The 20554-nt window shown below is 39.1% G+C and overlaps 1 protein-coding gene across 2 annotated transcripts in view; it reads right to left on the bottom strand.

Moving 5' to 3' along the window:
* Positions 1–4762: 4762 nt before the first annotated feature.
* edil3a (EGF-like repeats and discoidin I-like domains 3a) overlaps positions 4763–20554 on the bottom strand; it is a 96420-nt gene continuing 80628 nt past the window's right edge. For both annotated transcript variants that reach the window (XM_029440018.1, XM_029440019.1), the window contains exons 9-10: positions 13400–13555; positions 4763–7889 (exon numbers count right to left, since the gene is read on the bottom strand). In XM_029440018.1, coding sequence (XP_029295878.1) covers positions 7740–7889; positions 13400–13555 — 306 coding nt within the window. In that variant the 3' untranslated portion in view covers positions 4763–7739. The remainder of the gene's footprint in view (positions 7890–13399; positions 13556–20554) is intronic.

Genomic DNA, 20554 nt, shown 5'->3' with positions numbered 1-20554 from the left:
ATTAATTAACGGTTAAACTTGAATGCATTAAGTTCCTTTTGCATACCATCCTGCTACATAGCGTTTGCATTTTCTATTCCTTTAACCCCGCTCAGAATGTTACACTAACATCAGTGCTGGAAATACTTTTACGTGTCACATCTGCAGTGTGAGGCAGGGATCTGCAGTTGTTCAGTAAATCTTGTTAGGATACCTTGACCAAGAGAGTATGAATGAGACAATATAATGACCCCATCCCTACCTACTCTATATTCATGTCCACACAGTGGAGCACCAATACACACACACACATGCAGAGAAGCATACAAAGCTGGATTTACAAATGAATGTAACCTTTTATACAAGCATATTTTCATTCATCAATTGAATTGGCTTAGTCCTCCTTGACAATTCATTTATTGCTGTGGATTTACTGGAATTTGTCATACTGGCACTGAATGGTATGCAACAAATACTGACATTGATAACACGTACAGCGAGTATTTACCAGGTTATTATATGACAAGAAGAGCTAGATCTTTCAATCATGTCACACAGTTGTCATCATTAAAACGTTCGATTATCTGATTGTTATTATTTCTAGTATTTTGTTCGGAACAATGGAAAGTTCCATTACGCTGAGCGAACTGCATCTGCGTGATACAGTCAAAAGAGTTTGTGGACCTTGAACTCAGATTGTTTTGTCAAAAATAATTATTCTCCCCCCCCCCCCCTCTTGCCCAAAGTAATTAAACAACTGTAATGTGAATGTGAAACTATTTTCTACATCTGAGTTATTTCTGTACAGTAAGGATTTAACTCCTTTTGCACTTTTCTTCGATCTCCTTTGTCAATCCTGTTACGGGCTGTCAGTCAGTTACACATGGGAACAGCAGGAGAGCATTTAATGTGATCCAAGCCCTGTCATTTCTGCTCACTTCGTACAGCAATGTAACACTTTTCTGACCACTCTTCTGATGGGAACACAACCTTTAAGCTCTACACTTTTATACAACCAGAGACCCCCGATTACATTAACTCTTTGTAAAATATTGTATTATTTGCTGTTCTTTCTGAAGAGCTGAATCATTATGTGCTACGCTTAATATCTATGCTATGCAACAATTGTGTTTGAAATATTTCCTTGTAAGACGTTATTTAATTATTATATCATTCAATTATATGATGCCACTGTGCAGTATTTGATCACAGTTCACCCTCTGCAGTTTGGTGTTAGGGAAGTACTTTTTAAGTGAAGTTTATATTTATAAAGTTTATATTTTTATATATATATATATATATGTATGTACTATATATCGTATATATACGTATATATACTATATATATACTTTATATATATATAGTATATATATATATATATACTATATATATACTTAAAAAAAAAACTATATATATATATATATATAGTATGTGTTGAAACAGGATAGTGAATTAGGTATGAAAAGTCAAATTATAAGCACCATCAAACCACCACATGTTTTTTCTTGGTGAAAATAAATCCTCTCTTCTCCAAAGGCGTTTTGTAAATGAATGTGTCTTTGGATGCTAAGACACATTCATCTTACACCTAAGGTTTACAGAGTGCAGTGATGCTTTAATCTGTCGACTCATTTTAAAGCAGTTTGCAAAGATAAATTTAATCAGCGGGTCACCAGAATAAATATGACTGCCTTTTGATCGCAGTAACAGAATTACACTCCTTGCATGAGAAAAGATAAAAGAAGGGAACTTGGAAAGGGAATAAAAAGGTTTTTTTCTTAAATTAAACAGATAAGAGTCAAAAGAGCTGCACAAGTGTTGAAATTAAGATGGTAAACAATGTGTGTCTGCTCTATTACACTCAGAGCTTCTTCCATAAAAGATGAAGAAACCAGGGATTATTGTAAATACACGGACAGACAGACAGATTTACAGACAGACAGACAGACAGACAGACAGACAGACAGACAGACAGACAGGCAGGCAGACAGACAGACAGACAGACAGACAGACAGACAGACAGACATAGATGGATGGATAGATAGATAGATAGGTAGATAGATAGATAGATAGATAGATAGGTAGATAGATAGATAGATATAGATAGATAGATAGATAGATAGATAGATAGATAGATAGATAGATAGATAGATAGATAGATAGATAGATAGATGGATCTAACAAATTGAAACAATACAATTATGTTTTTATATTTGACATCATTGTAGTTGGAATAAATTATTGTATCTTACTTGTGAAATGTTGCTGTAAGCTTCAGTAAAAGGTTTGAACATGTATAGAGGACACGACGTGAGTAGATCGCTTGTAGTCACAGTGTTGACACAGCTAGTCAGGAAATCTATGTGGGAACACCTTGTGTTCATATTGATTTGATGCAGGTACAATGCCACACAGGAAACAATCACTTTAAGGGGGAAGAATCCTCCCAAAGAACACAAAAAGGGGTCACTTTGAATGCAGAATCTTTACTGATCAAGCATTAATGAAAAGGACAACCAGGCTAAACTGATTGTTTTCTAATCTGCTTTTAATTGCCAAGTAGCTTCACTCACCTGAGTTACGAGGCAATTACCTTCACTTGCACTGACACTTTGATAACAGAATCATTACCGGACATTTCCACCGACGTGTCGGCCCTGCTGCTCGCACTGGGATCCTCTGCCTCAATTGTGGAAACTCATTTGAGAAACAGAAACTGGAAATCGCAGGACAAAGAAAATAAATGGAAGCAGCTTTTAGTGGTAAAACCATGAGCCAAGCCAAGTTTCAGTCAAGTCAATTTTATTTATATTGCCAAATATCGCACATTTTCCTCAGGGGGGGGGGGTTTACAATCTGCACAGCATTCAGCGACCTCTGTCCTCGAACCCTCGCAGCGGATAAAATGCAAAGTTACAGTATATTCATACTAATTTCTTGTAACATTCCAACTATGTTAACACATTGTACCATGGTTATGGTGAGTGAGCAATGTAATGTGCGTGTTGCAACCTGTTTTATACTGAAACTATAGAGCTGTTTGGACATTATGGACAATAACGAGCATAATCATATTCTCAAAACTTAAAATGCAGTCAAGAACTCATCTACTTGTGATATTACTGTTGCTGCATAACCACATACTGTAATACAGACGCTTAAAAAGTGGGTTACGCTTGGCAACAATAGGAGTAAGATGACAGTAAGGGAAGATGTAGCACATCATGGCAGACAGTCTCTAAGGGAGCAATCATTTTACTCCTCTGGCATCATGATGAGCAGCATGACCAGCATCACTGTTAAAATATAAACATACAAACAAAATGTGCTCCTTACTGCATCAGGCCTTTCACTTGACACAGACTTGTAAACAAGTGCTCTATTTTTTTAAGCTTATCTTTTACAGACCTGTACGCTGCACATGGATGCATGCTGCACATGCACAACAAAACATGGGCTATGTGCCGATGATCATTTATATTTAAGTGCCGCTGAATTAGTGGCAAAAAACTAAATACTACAAACTACAACACATTATTATGCTAACTTAATTTGAAATCCTGGCAAACTCTAACCGACATGTGACGATGAACAGTGAATGACAGAAGAGGACACTGTTTGCATGTTTTTATATTTTGTAAAAGTACTTATGTCCCAAAAAGTGCTCTTAACATTGTGTTTAAGTAACATTAGAACTAATTCATTAACATTTTAGAAGTATTTTAACAGAAGTTGGAGCTCACTTGAGCTACTTTATACACATTGAGTGGTTTCATCTATAAAGATTCTCATAGAAAAGAATGCCACCAACCTAAACCCGTAATACAAAGACAGAACTCGACATTTTGGGAAAGTCTGTACAGTATATATGACACTACTGTATACCACCAGCAGCCACTTTAGCTTAGCTCTGGGACCAGTGACTCTGTCTCCAGTGGTTGCCTGGCAACTGGTCCCATCCAGGAAATAGTCCAGCACATAATTCCCCAATTAAAATTGCGAATTGTCGATTTGACACTTTAGATTGTGTATAGATGAAATGAGATAATACAGAATGATTAGTGAGTTTTAAAAGGTGTTGGTGAGCAGATTTTATTACGTTTGGACAGATCAAGGCGAGCTGTTCACACTTTATGCTAAACTCATGTATAACAACTGACTGCTAGCTCCAGGTGCGTTTTGGGCAAACAAACATAAGTGTTAATAAATATTCTGATCCAACTCCCGGCGATAAAGCAGGTGGCAAACTATTCCTTTAATGAATCATCTTTAGGTTATCAATGAGGTCAGCAGATCAGATAATATTTAGAAATAGAGCTTTTCTCTATAAGAGTTCACTCATATTGTTGGGATGTAGCAGATAAATTGGTCAGTGCACAATTTATTCAACGACTCCCAAGACTTACCATTTATTATCTTTCCTCAAGTCACAAACCAGTTGGCAAATATACTTCCAGTCTTTAAACCCTGTTTGTCATTTATTCAATCAATAAAGCCACAATGTGCCATTGTCAGAGTGTGACAGGGAACATAGCGTGAGTGCACGACACATTGATAAGAGCAGCAACTGTAACTGAAGCTTTAACAGCAGTAAAAGGACGTCAAAAGACTTTAAAAACAAATCTTAACATTGATACTTTCCTTCATCTGGGCTGTAAGAATGTCCTCAGCCTCCGTGTACTGTAGGTGGAGACTTAGATTAAAACACTTCTCTGTTATACAATTCAGGAAATGAACCGAATAAGTGATCAGACATTTAAAGAAAAACAAAGCGACCACGTCATTTGTCACAGATATGTTTTTATTTGTCAAACTGAAAGAGCTTTTGTTTGAAGCAACATATTTTTTTTAACTGTACACAGTTTCTCACTCTCCTCTTGCAGGCTTGAACCTAAACCAGCGTTATAACAGGTATTGTCTTCCAGATGGTGATTGACACTCTCGACTGAGGAGGTAGGAAATATAATGTGAACAGCGGACACAGAAATACAATAACAGGATGAGTTTTAAACTCCGCTCCCCTTCTGAACCTGTGAGATGAAGTTTTACAATGCACACGACAATCGATGGCAAGTACAAAGTAAAGGCTATTAGATCTTTATGATATGCAAGAACATAATGCGCCTGTGGACATCTTAGTTATACTGTACTGTTCAAACTCATACATCATGCAAACTTCCTCAAAGCTTTGCAGCAGGCCTGCTGACAGGAAGCTGACTACAAAGATCAATCAGAGCAGATGCCGGCCAAGATCTAGTTATTTGGCAATAAACAAGAGTGCACAAATTATCTGTTTGTGCTTACCCTTTGTCCATGAATCTACGGAATGACAGTCACTGATTCACACCAATAACATTTTTCACAAATTGGCAATCTACAGCAAAGTCTTTAAGTGTAACTTACATTGTACAGATCAAGTTTGGCAACACAAGTAATCTTTTCCAAGATATCCTGTGTTATTTGCCAAACCAGAATACAATTGGCTATGCTTCTGTTCCAATCATCCAGATAACAATTAAATATGCTTTTTGTTTTGTTTTTACGGTTACTTGTCAACTACAACGACATCCATGTTGATGGCATGACAGCTGAAAATGCCGTGGGACACAACAATATAAAGTAAGCGACGAAATATTTGGACATTGACACAATTTCTTGGTGTTTTTCTCTTGCTGTGCTTTTATAATTAAGTCCAAAAAAGTTCCCGATTTGAATGTCATTTCATTCATTGAATATAAAGTGATGAAAAATAACAATGCCACTCAACCAAAAATAACTTGGAGGTTGGTTGCATCAAATTAAATAGGTTTTTTTTGTACTGTCTCTTCCAGGCTGGGCTGCAGTCTCAGAACAAATACATGGTGTTCCTACAATATGACATTATTGGATGGTTAAATGTATGAAAGCTGGTAATTGAAACACAGAGCATAAAAGCAGCTCCCTTCAGCTCTTATTCTAGCACTCGAGAGCTTTGGGAAAACTAGTCAAGAGTAGGAACCACTAGAGTAATCCAGGTCTATTTTTAAGCCGTGTAGAATGGGGCAGCTGCGATACCTCAGGTACTTCTTTACTTGCATTAATTCAACCAGCCAACCATTACTGTTCATTTACTGCAGGGCGCAGCCAACAGCAGAATCCATACAGTGAAAACTGCATAAAAAAGAAATATATTTTTGATGAGATTGGCATAACTGCATCTTTATCCCCTGTAAACCTTAACGTGTCTAAATATTTCCAGCTCCCTGAAACCATTTGAACATGCAGAGAGCAGCTATCATGTCATGTGGAAATACCCACAAGCTCTACAATTAATTAATTACATTTCGTTGCTGTATTATCTCTCATCCAAGGATAATTAATTTCATATTTAGTTTAGAGCTCTGTACTGTTTATTGTAAGTTTGAGATAATGACATATATTAATATATTATTAATCTTGAACATTTGCTCTCTTTTAAGAAACAAAAGGGAAGAATTTAATTAACAATTAGTATTTATTAAATCAAAGGGATTAGGGAAAATAAAAGGTTAATAGGCTTTTAATATTTGAATTATGCATATGTGGACATGATTTAAATAATTGCTCTCACTCAGTTGACATTTTCTTTAAATAATAATACAGAGAAATATTTAAATAGGTGGCCAAAAATGAGTGCGTTAATATTATGAATGACATCTATCCTGAGCTTTGTAATTGATACAACTTAGATCTCCAAGACAACACAAAGACATTAAACACAGATATTATGCATCTGACAGCTGAGACAAATAAATCTAAATAAATACAAAAAAAGAACAAGCACGAACAGTAATTCCAAATATCTTAGAAAAATCGAGCAATAATCAAATGCAAATAAAAAAATGGAACTCCTTATGGGAGCATTAAGACAATTCAACTGCAGACAGCCTCATTGTTAATGCTGCAGTACCATATTCAACTGCAGTGCCTTTTTATTGTCTCGCACATCAGGTATCTTCAGTAAGCTTTTGCAGTGTGTTGTAATGTTTCAGAACTATTTAAAAATGCACATAAAAATAGGTCCCTAAATCAAAGCCATTGCTCTCAGGGCTGGAGGTTTTAAATGATTTGTCATAATATACATTTATAATTCACGCACCATGCAATTCTTAGTCTTTTACATATAATACAAGAGCATTAATAGTGTTTCGATTCATGTAGTAATGCCAGTGTTCTTTAGGGTAAAAGCATGGCACGAAGAAAGTGTTGTAATCAAAGTAAAAATACATTTGATCATGTGGTAACGTGTGATCTCTACAAGGAATTTTAGAGCGTTTAGTTATGGTAAGAAGTTGGTTAATTATGTCCAATGAAGCACGGCAGACAGATTTCACGTCTTTGTTAAAAAGTGACACTGTACTAATAGCTTCCATGGCGACGAGATAAAACCACAGAGAAAACCCCTCTCCGACTCCAACGCCACCCCACCCCAACCACTCCCATATATATTACAGAAGGTCATTCCAAACAGGATGGTAAATCTTGAGAAGAATAAAAAGACAAAGATCACGCTTTTAAAGAGGAAAGTAAAAGACAAAAAAGTGGATCAAGGGCAGGTTTTAAATCATTGTACAAAAAGAACAAACAGCAACCTACCACAACCAAACACGTATTCTTGAAAAATCCATTGGAAATTGATTTCTTTTTACAGGTTGCACAGTTTATTTTTGAAATACTGTGTGAGATACTCCAGTATGCCAAGGGACAAGGGGACAATGGCAAGAAAGATGGAAGACAGGACTTTACTCTTCCTCTGTGCATCCGAGTACTTCTGCACGCAAAGTGATCCTGCCGTACCATGACCAGGGGAGGATCCGGATGAGCCGAGCGTAGATGGGTGGATCTATCACGTTCTTTCGGTGTGTGTCGTTGTCAAAGTTCCCTTGGAATACCTATAAAAGGCAGGAGAGCATGGATGAATTGTTATGTTAGCAACCAGAAACTATACTCACGTTTTCTGCTGAAAAACTGAATTTTAATGGTGCAGAAAAATGTTTTTTCTTTAAGACTTGAAACGTGGTAATCAAATGCTTTACAAGTCAACATGTGGTGGAAAAAAACCAGAGAAACCAATTGTAATGTCTTTTTCCTGAGAGGCAGGTACAGAACATTCCTGCCGCATTTCTTACAGACTGTTACCTTCAAGGCCTTATGCCTGAACAGGTACTGAATGAAGTGCAGCCAATCAGAGCTTCACTCCACACACTGCCAATAACAGTACATTCTCTAAATGCAGTCCTATTCTTGGTTCTTTTCTTTCATGCTGCACACATTTGAACACATCAACAGTTTCCCCCCCACAGCGGAAGAATTGTGCGTCGCTAGAGCGGCACAGCTGGAAGTTCCAACCTCCACAATTAATGACAGATATCTACCTTTGTTTCTCCTGCTTACCGAGTAGTGTTATTACCCTGCACCGTGTGCTTGTTGGTCTTGTTTTCCTTCAATTTTGTTGAACATTTAGAGTTTTTCCACCTTGGCATTAAATAAAAGGCTTCGGTGGTTGGCAGGAATGTTGCCATGAAAAGAATGCCGTGTTCCTCCAGCGTGGGCTCTGTATAACTCGTTACATATTGTGCTACAGACTAATGTGCATTCTGGATCAACACACCTACTTTGTGTAGCCACTAGCATACATGCTAAAAAAACAGTTGTGTCCAACTTAAACCAAACATTTAAGTCGTTAAGAGAGTTTAGTGTCTGCAACACTTTTATACCAATTCAATGACATTTAAGGGCCTTGAGATACGCCTTGAAAGAACAGTTCAAGGGTTAGCCATCAGATATAAATAAGCTCTTTGTCATACTGGGACGTAGGCTCTATTGTTGATTATTAGAAGCGAAAGAAATGTATCTACAGGGTCTGCTTCATTGAAGGATATGATCATTTCAATTAAACACACATGATTCTTCCAGTGTAATTGGGATGTAATGGGACTCACTGTTGTGTGGAATGGAAAATCAGTGGGCCAAATCCAAGCACGTGCTGGAGACAGGGGTTAACCATTTCAGAGTAAAGATTCAACTAACTATCTTCCACATAATCAGAGGAGCAGGTTTGGACTTTCAAACAGTCAACACATGTTTTTGAAGGTTTTATGAAACCAAGTGCTAGAAATATAGTTTGTGTTGACCAATTATTCACACACTATTTATCACAAACTCGGAATTCAAGGACGAGATTTAAAGATTTTTTTAGCAGAGTTTGGAAACCGAATCTGCAGAAGGGCTTCTCGCTTCATGGCCTGGCACTAAAGGTTGATAGAGATATAATAATAATAATAATAATAATAATAATAATAATAATAATAATAATAATAATAATAATAATAATAATAATAATAATAATAATAATAATAATAATAATAATATGAACCTGGAGTGAAGGGCATCAGTTTTGAAACCAAGCCCAAAAATCTTCCAGTTCCTAAACCGTTGTGTGTCTGGAACAGGATATGTGAAGAATCACAGCAACAGGACAATTACTGTTATGTCAGGAAGAAAAAAACAGGAAAAGGACGTGCAAGGTGGTGAATGTTTCCTCAACAACAACATATTGGAAAACTATTTGAAGTGTATACAATAATTCAGGGGAAGAAAGTACAAAATCTTGTTTCACTACACCGAACATAGACAATTACAGATATCTGAACCAGAGGTACTCGACTGTAAAGAATGGATGGAAGCCATTACCTCTGGACAAACAAAGACAAACTTGTAATTGTGTTTATTCATCTATTTATATATTTGCAAATGGCCAAACAACGCCTTGATGAATGACTTTTTGAAATGTGTAAGTTGTGCAGCAGGTTGGCGGATGTAGAACATGTTGCATTAATGTTTGAATTTGTATATTGTGACCATCAAGTGATTTTTAACTCAAATTCATCATTATTGTATCTGTGAGCAATCAGTTCTAACTGTACCAAATTGAAATGACTGTAACTACAGTAATCACTACATTCATTTACATGAATGAGGCAGCCTCTGTTGCTGAAGCCCAACTTGCTGAGCCTGATCCGTGTCCAACCTGCCCGAGAGCAGCAGAATCAGGACAGAGAGAGGAAACGCCACCAGCCGCTGACAGGTGGTAGTGTCTGTGCTGGCTGCCAACTCCTGGGAACTGAAGTACTGTAACAACGCTGTAGTGCTTCATTTTCAACTCTTGGATTATGTTGGCAAAGTATAATTGTTTTTATCCGGAGACACAAGTATAGTTCCACATTTCTCTGTGTGGGTCTGGAGGCCTAAGAGCCACAACTCTGCTCCCAACTATCGATTTCCCAGGCTGGTATAGTTCCACGTATGGATTACTAAGGCATGCCTTGTGTGCCCTTCATACTCCATTATTTAAACCTGCTGCACGGGTCAAGAGAGCAGGACGCTTAGATATCTTTGCCCTCTGCCCTCGTGTTGCCTTAGCGGACCAAAGTGATTGATTGAAAGGTCAAGAGTAGCCTGCACGCTTAGAAGAGGCAACTGTAACAGAAGCTACTTCTTCTAAGAGGGACGGCAATATGCAATATAATTATGTGTCAACATTGTCCAAGACTGAAGAGAAATAGAATCTGAGTATAAGTGGTTAATCTTACATTGATTGTATTCACAGCTATCTAACAGTCAGTTACCCTCTGACCTTGAGGGAACTGAAGGGTTTTTGGCTAATTAACCCTGTGTCACCTGACTGAAACACTATTAAAACATAAATCAATTATTTTTGTGCCTGATTGCCCCCCATCAACTGACTGTGTTAATATTGACACACAGGAAAAGGGCAGCGGCGCAGGACTTGGCAGTGTAGTGACCCAGGTGAGGAAAGTGTGTGCATGTGGGTGTGCAGCCGAGCTGATGTGTATAATTATGGAATGTATCCTGGTTTAATTATGTTTAAACAATGGACTATGTTGTTACTTGTCTCAGTTACATGTGCAGTACACAGGTATTTGGGATGTGCACAGAAAAGCCAAACAAGGCGCTCTATGGATTTTGTGGAGGGATACTGTTGTGTGCGTGTGTGTATATGTGTGTGTGCCACTGTGCCCTGCTTTGACAACATCTGTATTCTGACTGAGCCTCCTCTCTCAATCTAGATCTAACTGCCTGCAGCCTCTGCCACACAGGAGCTAGAGGGGGAAGCTGAGAAGAATACTTACAAGCCTCTACCACTGTGCCCGAACCAGACACCCAGACACACACACACCCATACACACACACACACACACACACACACACACACACACACACACACACAGTATATCCCTGCCAAGTCAAGCATTGTGGTGTGGCAGGAGGAGCCTCGGGAGTCCAACAGCCAAATGTGTCCTCTAGCATTAATGGCTGCTTCAGCTGACTGAAGGGGGAAAACACCTTGAAGAATCATACATCTGAACAGCCCCTTGGCTCCGTCTAGGGACAAACTGATTGACATTCTCAGAAGCCTTACTAGAAATGCCTGCCCTCTAATACAGAGCACACACACTCTGACTACTTATCCCTGGTTTTGCTCTGACTTATACAGCTATAACAACACAGGGGAGGCGATAGATGGTTATAGAAAGGGCTTGTATCTAGTTTAAAGATATTTTGAAATCCATGTGTAACTTGACGAGAGTGCTGCTCCCCACTAAGTTATTTCCAAAAAATGACATACTAAAAAGATGATAAACATAAAAGGTTCCCGAGGAATCACCAGTGCTCTTCTCTCCTTCTCTTCGCTATCTCAGACGAAGTCATACAGTGCTCAGTATTGAGATTGCTTGAGTGAAAATCGTGCTGAGCGTGCATTGGCTCGTATCCGAAGATCGTCCTTGGGTGTTGAAATTATAAACTCCTCAAGCACGGAATGTGAACTGCAGCAGAGATGAGAAAATATTTCTGGGTATTGGCTGCTGCACTGGCTCCACAACAAGGATAAGGGCACACATTGACATCTGGCTATTGAGGGGTAATAGCAAGGTGCAGTCATATTTCAGCTTTAGGTCTCCCACGCTGAGCCAAAAAAAATAAAAACTCTTTCTTTCAGAAAATTGCATTTTGAAATGAAATCAGAAGTTACCACATAACCTCCACCAACTGCTCGGAATCACTTTTTTATGAGAAAGCTCGACATCATAGCCGATGCTGTTATGTGCACACACTGCAGGGCATGGACTCGGGTTGACCTATGTAATCAAGTATGACGGCAAATTAAAGACTAAAGGATTTCAAATCATTAGAAAACTATCCGCACGTGCTTTCACATTAGATTAGAACTTTTAAATGTTTGAAACAGATTACTTAATGGGTGCCAATTTGTGTTAAAGATGGAATCTAGCGCAATCTAAATCAATCTATCTTCAATTATGAATCAAATACTATGCAAGAAATAAGGGTCTCAGGGCATCCAGATTTCAATTATCTGTGCAAACTTTTACACATTACATGTTTCAATCACGTTGAACACATTTGACACATTCTAACGGCTGGGGTTTTGTTTCACGCATTCTATGTATGATCTTAAAAACTTTGTAATCACGTTCAAGACAGAGACAAAGAATTCAATTCAACTGCAGATCAGAACAGAACAGATCATAAACTACATTGTAGATATATCATGGGCTCAGTGTAAAACTACTGTGAGAGATTTAAAGCACCTATACAGTATCTGCGTTATGCGCAATGCATGTATGCATTCTATTTGATCTCAGTTTCTTGATTTACCAAAGTCAACACGTCACCAGTACATGAATAAGCGGAAGAAGTTGGGCTTATCTTTCAATAACAAGGCGAAAGAGAAAAGGAAACACTACCTCTCTTGCCACCAGTATCTGAAAGACAAGGGGCTTCAGCTTTAGCTGTAACACTGTGCCTGCAGCTCTCCTGATATCAGCAGAGAGGCTGCGGCGGCCCTGTCTCTGTTGTCGTGGCCGATTGGAATGGACATGTACTCTGTTGAAGGGCCATAAACAAGATTTTCTGCACAGCACTGGCCAGACCAGGTTGACAGCACAGTCTTATCTGATCCCAAACCAGAGGGAGGAAGTAGGACAGACTAGGCAAGCTCAGTTTGAGCCACAGATAAGAAGATGCTAAAGGGAAGTGGAACGGACTGATCCTGAAATAGACATTTTCACACTAAATACAAAATAAAAAACGTTTGACATTTGCAGTTTTGTCTGATTCAGCTTTCCGTCCTTCCTGTGCTTTTTTTTCTTCTTCTGTTAACTATCTCTACCCAGAATGCCCCTTTCTTTTGTGATGTGAACAACTTTCAGTACTCACAGTTTAGGATTCCACAGTATTTCTTCAGTATGTTTGCTATGTGTACACGACTATGAAGGGGTGTTTTATCTAAATACCAGTTTTGTCAGTTAACATGTTTGGTAGACGTGGCTTGAAACTGTGTGATTTGTGGTTATTTTACCTTGTCCTTCCCCTGTTTCTCGTCTTGATATATATTCCACCGCTCTCCATCATTACTGTACGCCAGTTTGTATGAGCCAACAAACTGGACATGGCCAAAGTCTTTAGCTCCCTGGGTGATGATACCTGTGACCTTGGTCGGCCCGAGCAGGTCCACCTGAAAGAGGAAAGAAGCAAAGAGAAAAAACATTAGAATGATACATTTCTCAAGAATCTTCGCCAGTGAAAAGGTGTCAGAGGTGTTATATCTTCACAATCTAGTCAGCATCTTTTTATTTCTTTTAATGCTAGAGGATTTACCGTATAAAGACATTGGGGTGCAAAAAGTCACTTTCAATTATTCACAGAGTATTGAACAACAAGGCTAAGTCCACCACCTCGCCTCAGCAAAACAGAAATTGCACGCCGCAGCAGCTTCTGAGAGCCAGACTGCTCCATTTGGGTTAATTTTTAATAGGTTCTCATTTGTTGCAAACAATTTACAACACAGGGATGCTAGGGAGTAAACACACAAACTGTTACTAATATTGACATTTTAGGATTCAATTATGCTTCATTATTTAAAGAGTACACAACGCTGTTGGGTTGAGATTCAAAACGTAATTACTCTAAACCCCAAAACAGCAAGTCCATAAGCTGCTTCACATTTACGTGGCTCACTCTGCATCACGGAAAATACTTTGCAATTATGTCGAAAAAAGGTCAAAAAAAAAATTCTATGTAAGATTTCTTTCCACCGTGTTAATTATGTCAAATGAATAATGTATGTGAGCAATCTAAAGTTAGGAGGAAGGCATAACCAACTAACAGGAACAACACAGTGCAGTGCACAAACACACAGCTCGTATTATAATGGGGCATACAGGGAAGTGTTATAAAACAAGTCACTCCCCCTGAGCTTTCATAAGGAAAAAACAGCGTGTGTGTCATTTAACATAACGGAGACATGGCAGAAATACTTTTACATCTTCGCATCACACCAAGCCAAATGTGCAGAGTTGTTTTCTTGACAAAAACACTTCAAAAATATGACTAATAAAAGGTGTTGATTCGTCATAACTTCCCATGTGATTCACTTTCTTTAAATTGGTACTCGACACTTAAACGTGTTAATATTGACATTTCTTACAAAATGTTTCAAAATCGAATTTCATGTGATGACTCAACGCGCCATCTTCCGTTTTAAATCGCGCATGAACCTTTCCGACAGAGCCGACCGGTTGGGACTTATCTACGTCCGTGAAAATTATACAATGAACAAATGTTAACGCTCTCTAATCAGATGACAGCCGATCACACATCCACACAACCCTTAACTGCTAACAGCCTAAATGTCACCCTAAAACTGTCTCACTTATCACATACGTCTATGAAGCACCCATTCACAGTCAACACAGGATGAGAAACTGTGTGCAACTTGCCATTTTGCTGTCACATGGGAAGATAGTGGCAACATTTAGAAGCACAAAGAGAGAGCAAGAGAGTGAATCATACGCATGCAGATTTATTTCTTCTGCTGAATATACACAACATTGAGGCAACCATACATCACACTAATGGGCCTGGTCATAGAGCAACATATACTGTGTCACACGGCTCTGACTAAACTAAATAGGGCACTGCGTAGATTAAACAAAAAAAAGCAAACAAACTGAATGCATGAGTTGTGGCTCGGTTTTATTCTACCTCCCGGTCTGGACTCATTGTAGATCACCACTGAGCATCTCAGCACTTTGCGGCACGTTTACTGCCTGCAATATGTTACAAGCTCTGATTTTTATTTTTTTTGAGCAGTGATGTGAATGAGCTCATTCAGAGTTTACATCTCTCATGAGGTTTCAACACTGCTGCAGAGCTTCTCTTTCTTCCCATGCTTCTTTAAGATTGAGGATTGCCCCCTGGGTATTAGAGGGATCTTTTTTAAATGCGGGCCCCCCGCTGTCTACATAAGCAGGCATAGGCTTGGGTTCCTGACACACATGTAGACAAAGCCATGCCATAGCAAGTACACAGCAAACTCTTGGCTTTCTAAAGGGCATCCAAGTGGATCAACTCCCGGTTCTCCATTTGTGAGATGTTAAGCTGATGAAAGTAGGACACATGGCATTGACAGTTTACCGTTACAAAGATGTGGCTAAAGGTATGCAATTATGCAGAGGCTGCACAGTACATATGCATACTTCATGTAGTTTCTCCTTCGAATGTAAGCAGCCCCTACTTCCGTTTTTGAGTAAAGTAGCGCCCATTTCTGCCACCGACTGCGGCAGATATGTATGTGAAAACCTTTTAACATGTAATTATAATTACAATAATGTCACAGCAACCCGCTGGATAAAGGAGTCCAGAAAGAAACAGTGGCAGGGGCAGCTTGGTTGATTTAGAGGGGCACGACACCTTGCATTGTTAGGCTTTGATTATGCTCCAGTTGCAGAACGTTGAGGTAATCTTGTTCTACACAAGCAGTCAAGTCTGCCACCATAACAAAGGCAGGCTTGGAAGGGAACCTGTAATTGCTGTCACAGGTAGCGGTCAAAAAATACAACCGCCCCTAGCGACACTGGCTCTCAACACTTTGATGGCCCAAACTGAATTAGGGAGCGAGATAAGCTTGTTAAAGCAAGGCCTCTCCTCCAGCCCCCACCTTCTGTTCTTTCTTCCATCACACTCTCAACCCATTCCCTCCTCCATGAGCCGTTAACCCAGACAAACTAGGAGAGTGTGAAGTCTTTGTAGCAATCTCTGAACGCTCATGGCGTGGATGTTTCAAATAAATAAAACACGAGAATTTTAGGATTTCGCTTGCTGTGTCTGAGATTAACAATAAGATTCATGTCGCTCTAATGTATGCCTCCAATTCCCCCCCCAACAATACATCTGCATATCGAAATGGGGGGAGAGGGTCAATTACTTATTTGTACTTCTATTTGATGGCAGCATGCAAAGGGGAAACGCTCGTGCACTTCTGCAAGACAAACACTCATCTCTTATGCTCATTAAAATGATAGTTGGTGTGTAATTCTCATGTTCCTATTTGAAGTGGCTTTGCCATTGCAGGATAGGGAGATGAAGGCAGTGAGAGGCAGCTTTAGAAGGAGCAGAACGAGGCCCGGTTTTCTTTTTTATGAATACGGCACTTGCATACATAGAATCCTGCTGACATTCTCCCTCCAGCTGTGCTAATTTAACTGTATGTGTTGAAGACTCATTTCATCTTCAAAGCCTGTGGGGCGTGTGTGTGTGTGCGTGTGTGTGTGTGTGTGTGTGTGTGTGTGTGTGTGTGTGTGTGTGTGTGTGTGTGTGTGTATGTGTGTGTGTGTGTGTGTGTGTGTGTGTGTGTGTGTGAGTGTGTGAGATGCATGCTTTCTGTATTTTCTTTAAGGGCACAGTGCACAATCAGAATTGCGTGCACACTACTCACAGAGGAATGAGGAGGACAATGCTATCAAGCCCACAAATAAAGCTTTTACCGCTCTTCTCTCTACCTAAACCTACAGTTGGTCATTTTCTTAATCATACGCTGAAACAACACAACATGCTTAAAATCTTTACAATGCAAAGCTTGTGTGATATTGCTAAACATAAAGCAATATCATAGGAAGAGGTATGTAGGAGAGGACGAGCCGATCAAAAGTTGCAACTAAACTGTAAAAGTTAAAAATAAAAATGTATTTGCGAAGTTTTGTTGCTAGAACTTCATCAGGCTAAAATTTAAAATATTGTTCAACATAAAATTTAATGTAGAAAGTCTGCATCAAAAACTGGATGTGTTGTGTTTGACAGACATCTAGGAGGTGGGGAGGGTCTTAACAAAGATTAAGTTGCATTATGGGACCCACACTGAAAGTCAAGATATCATCTGCTTCACTAATTGTTGACCTTTTTTTTATCCATCTCTTGTGAGTTTTTCTTTTCAAGGCCATGCGATCCTGGTCCTCAGGGCTTTGAGCATGCTTGGTTCTCTGTGGAACAGTTCTCACTCTTGATGACCAGGATGTAAAACTACTAATGTAGGACAAAGAGTGTGACAAATCATACTACAGACAACAATGTGCATTATAGAGCAGACACATTTGATGCAGTCACTCTTATGTTTCTGACAGCTGCATTTACAACAGGTTATTCAGTAGTACAGGCTTTACATGTAAAAACACATTTGTGATACACCAATGAACTTATATATTGTGGTACATATTTTTTCTTTATAGATTCATTCATACTGTGGCGTAGAGTAAACAGACCAGACACCACAACCCTAGTGATTTTCACAGGTTACCTTTGGTTGACATGGGGGTGGAAAGGTGGAAACCATCGCAGTGTGCTTTTGGCCAAGGGGGAAGTGACAGTCACAGTTGCATGAAATTCCACCTGCTCTCTGAACATAGTATTACATGCCACATGCCAAAAAAAAAGACAAGTATGCGCTGCTGCAACCCAGTATCTTCAGAAAAGTTTAAAATATAAAAAAAACGAGGGATGAGGCTGAAGGTAGATACTTTCCAGACAGATGGCTGACTGAGTGCAGCACTTCTCTACTGTGTGCAAAGAAAAGCCTGTTAGTGTCATGACACCTTTCGGAGTTTCCATTACACACAGAGTTGAGCTGGCTCAGTCAATTCTATGAGATGAACCAGGAGGCTGAGTCTGGCAGAGCTTGAAAGGTTGTTTTGTGACATGTATAGCTGTTTTTTGTGTGCAAGGATGTCCCAGTATCAGGACAGTGAACACATCTAAAATAGGGTGTGACATACTTAGAGCCGGCAATAACATCAGCCCAAACCAATTAGACTTAAGATCATATTCATTCATTTCGTTTGTTTTGTTTATAACTGTAGAAAACAAACAGCCTGTAGCCCTTCATAGGCCTGTTGGACGAAGAGGCCCTAATGACTTATTAAAGTGTAAAATCTAGACTGTAAAATAGCAGCAGGTCTAAATAAATAATAAAAAGAGAACACAAGCTTCTTAAGAGTCAACAGCTTTCTCATGGCCACATTTAAATATTTTCGGAAAGTACACCTTTACACCTTCAGGCAGCCCATCGCATGAGGCAGCAATGAGCAGGTCTGGTAACACCTACATACGAAACTGTTGAAAATCCACAAATTAACCCTCGTGTCCCACCTGACAAAACAATTCCTTTATAATGGTAAAACACAAATAGGTTTTTGTTTGTGCCTCAGGTTACAAGTTAATGATATGGAACGAGTAGATGCCGTGTTTGGAAATATATATAAGTTAATTTCAGGATAGCGTGATAGTTGTACTAACTTACTGTATTTGTCACCTTAGGTTATCTGCAGTACCATGCAAGTCCTGAAGTCCTCTTTTAAATTTCAGTATAACTCTACGACACACAAACACACACACACGAGTCTCCTTTCTGACACCTTTTGTGACTGCTGTTTCCACATGGAGTGGTGGCATGTCAGAAGGTATACATGCCTGCAGAGCTCACAGGTGTGGAGACAGTCTGAAGTGTGACTCAGTTGCCTTGTAGCATTGAGGATAATAAAGGTAATGTGTCACAGTGAGAAAGTCCCCTCATGCCGGCATCATGTTGTCTAAGGCCAGTCAGTGTGGCACTTAGCACATTCCAGCATGAACTTAAACATTTTCCCTTTTTTTGATATTTAACTTGCATTTGAAAATGCTAAATGTGGAACGCGAATCAAATGCATTCTGCTAAAAGAAACATCTCCGTGTGGATTGAGCCGTCCTGACACAAGGATAGACGTCTTTGTTGTTACAGAGCAATATGACTTGTTTTTGGCAGTACATTAAGACAGTCAGCTGGCTGGCTGGTCAAGGCACATCTTTCAGCCAAGTATAAATACAGGAAAAGCTCCATGCAGTCACTCACAGTGAATTGCAATATGGTGGCAAGCACACACATTTGTAAGCACAACCGTTTTACATGGCAAGGACAGCGCTATGAATTGAACATCCTCCCCCTCCCCCTTCCTCTTCACTATAGTCTTCATGCCAGCACACTTGTGAAGCAATGTTGCATCCATTCTTTTTCATTCTGTCTAAAAATATTGACAATTTTTCCATCTTCACAGTAGGCTATGTCTAATGTGCTTAAACACACAACAAATGGCACCTGCATGTAGATAACCCCAGGCAATCTGCAAAGACCAGAATGAATCCTGAATTTAGAGATCCCAGGGTTTTCTTATCTAGAGCTACCAGAGAGTAATATTTTCATTTATCCAGTGAACTATCTCAATATATATATAAAAGGATTGGCACAACATTTTGTGCAGACATTCATGGTCCCCAGAGGATGTATCGTAACTACTTTGGCTCTCTGACTTCTCCACTATGAGGTTGACATTTGTGGTTTTGCTGAGAAATGTGTTACAGATGTTTCCCTCAGAATACATGTTAATAGCATTGTACTGTACTCTGTGTTGTAGCGCCACATAGCGAATTCTAACACACTAAACTAAGCTGGTGAACATGATAAACATTATACCTGGTAAACATCATCATGCTAGCATTTTTCATTTTCAGCAAGCTAGCATGATGACTCAGCATAGCTCAAAACAACGCTGTGTTGAAGTAGCTACAGTCTCACAGAGCATGGCTGTAAACTCTTAGTCTTGGTTAATATTAGAACTTATAGACATATGTGACTATCCTGTGAGCTTCCTGTAAAATGTTGTCATGTTTTTGGGGGGCTTAATAAATGCAGCTTGTGTAAGCCCGTTGAGGAACTGGTAGACTAATTGAAACATTTCTCAGAACTACAAGTATTGGGGAGGCTGTGTTATGTACTGTATGATTATAAATTCTAATTAGTTAAATGAAGTCTGTATAATTAAAGTAAAGTAACCCTCTCCTGTAACAGCTTGCAACACAAACAGCTCTTTGTTTTGTATTATTTTTCTCCATTTATAATTTAACACTGTAATGAGTGCTTTAAAATAGAAAGTGCACATTTAGACCATTAAACAATGTTTTTATTTTTATATTTCCTCCACAACAAAGGCAACCTTCCGCCAATGCTAGTAGATTAAAGCACACGCATTAATACCTGAGATTCTAAAAGCTATTCAGAGTACACGGCCGTGTAACAGATGGCGCCTTAGTTCAGCATGTTAAGTCTGAATGGTTGCATGAACAATTGAAGGGAATTGGTCATGGCAAGAGG

The sequence above is a fragment of the Cottoperca gobio genome, chromosome 9, assembly GCF_900634415.1.
Source record: "Cottoperca gobio chromosome 9, fCotGob3.1, whole genome shotgun sequence".
Lineage (NCBI taxonomy): Eukaryota > Metazoa > Chordata > Actinopteri > Perciformes > Bovichtidae > Cottoperca > Cottoperca gobio.
Note: the sequence above shows the minus strand (reverse complement) of the source record. Positions and strands in the feature narration are given on the sequence as shown.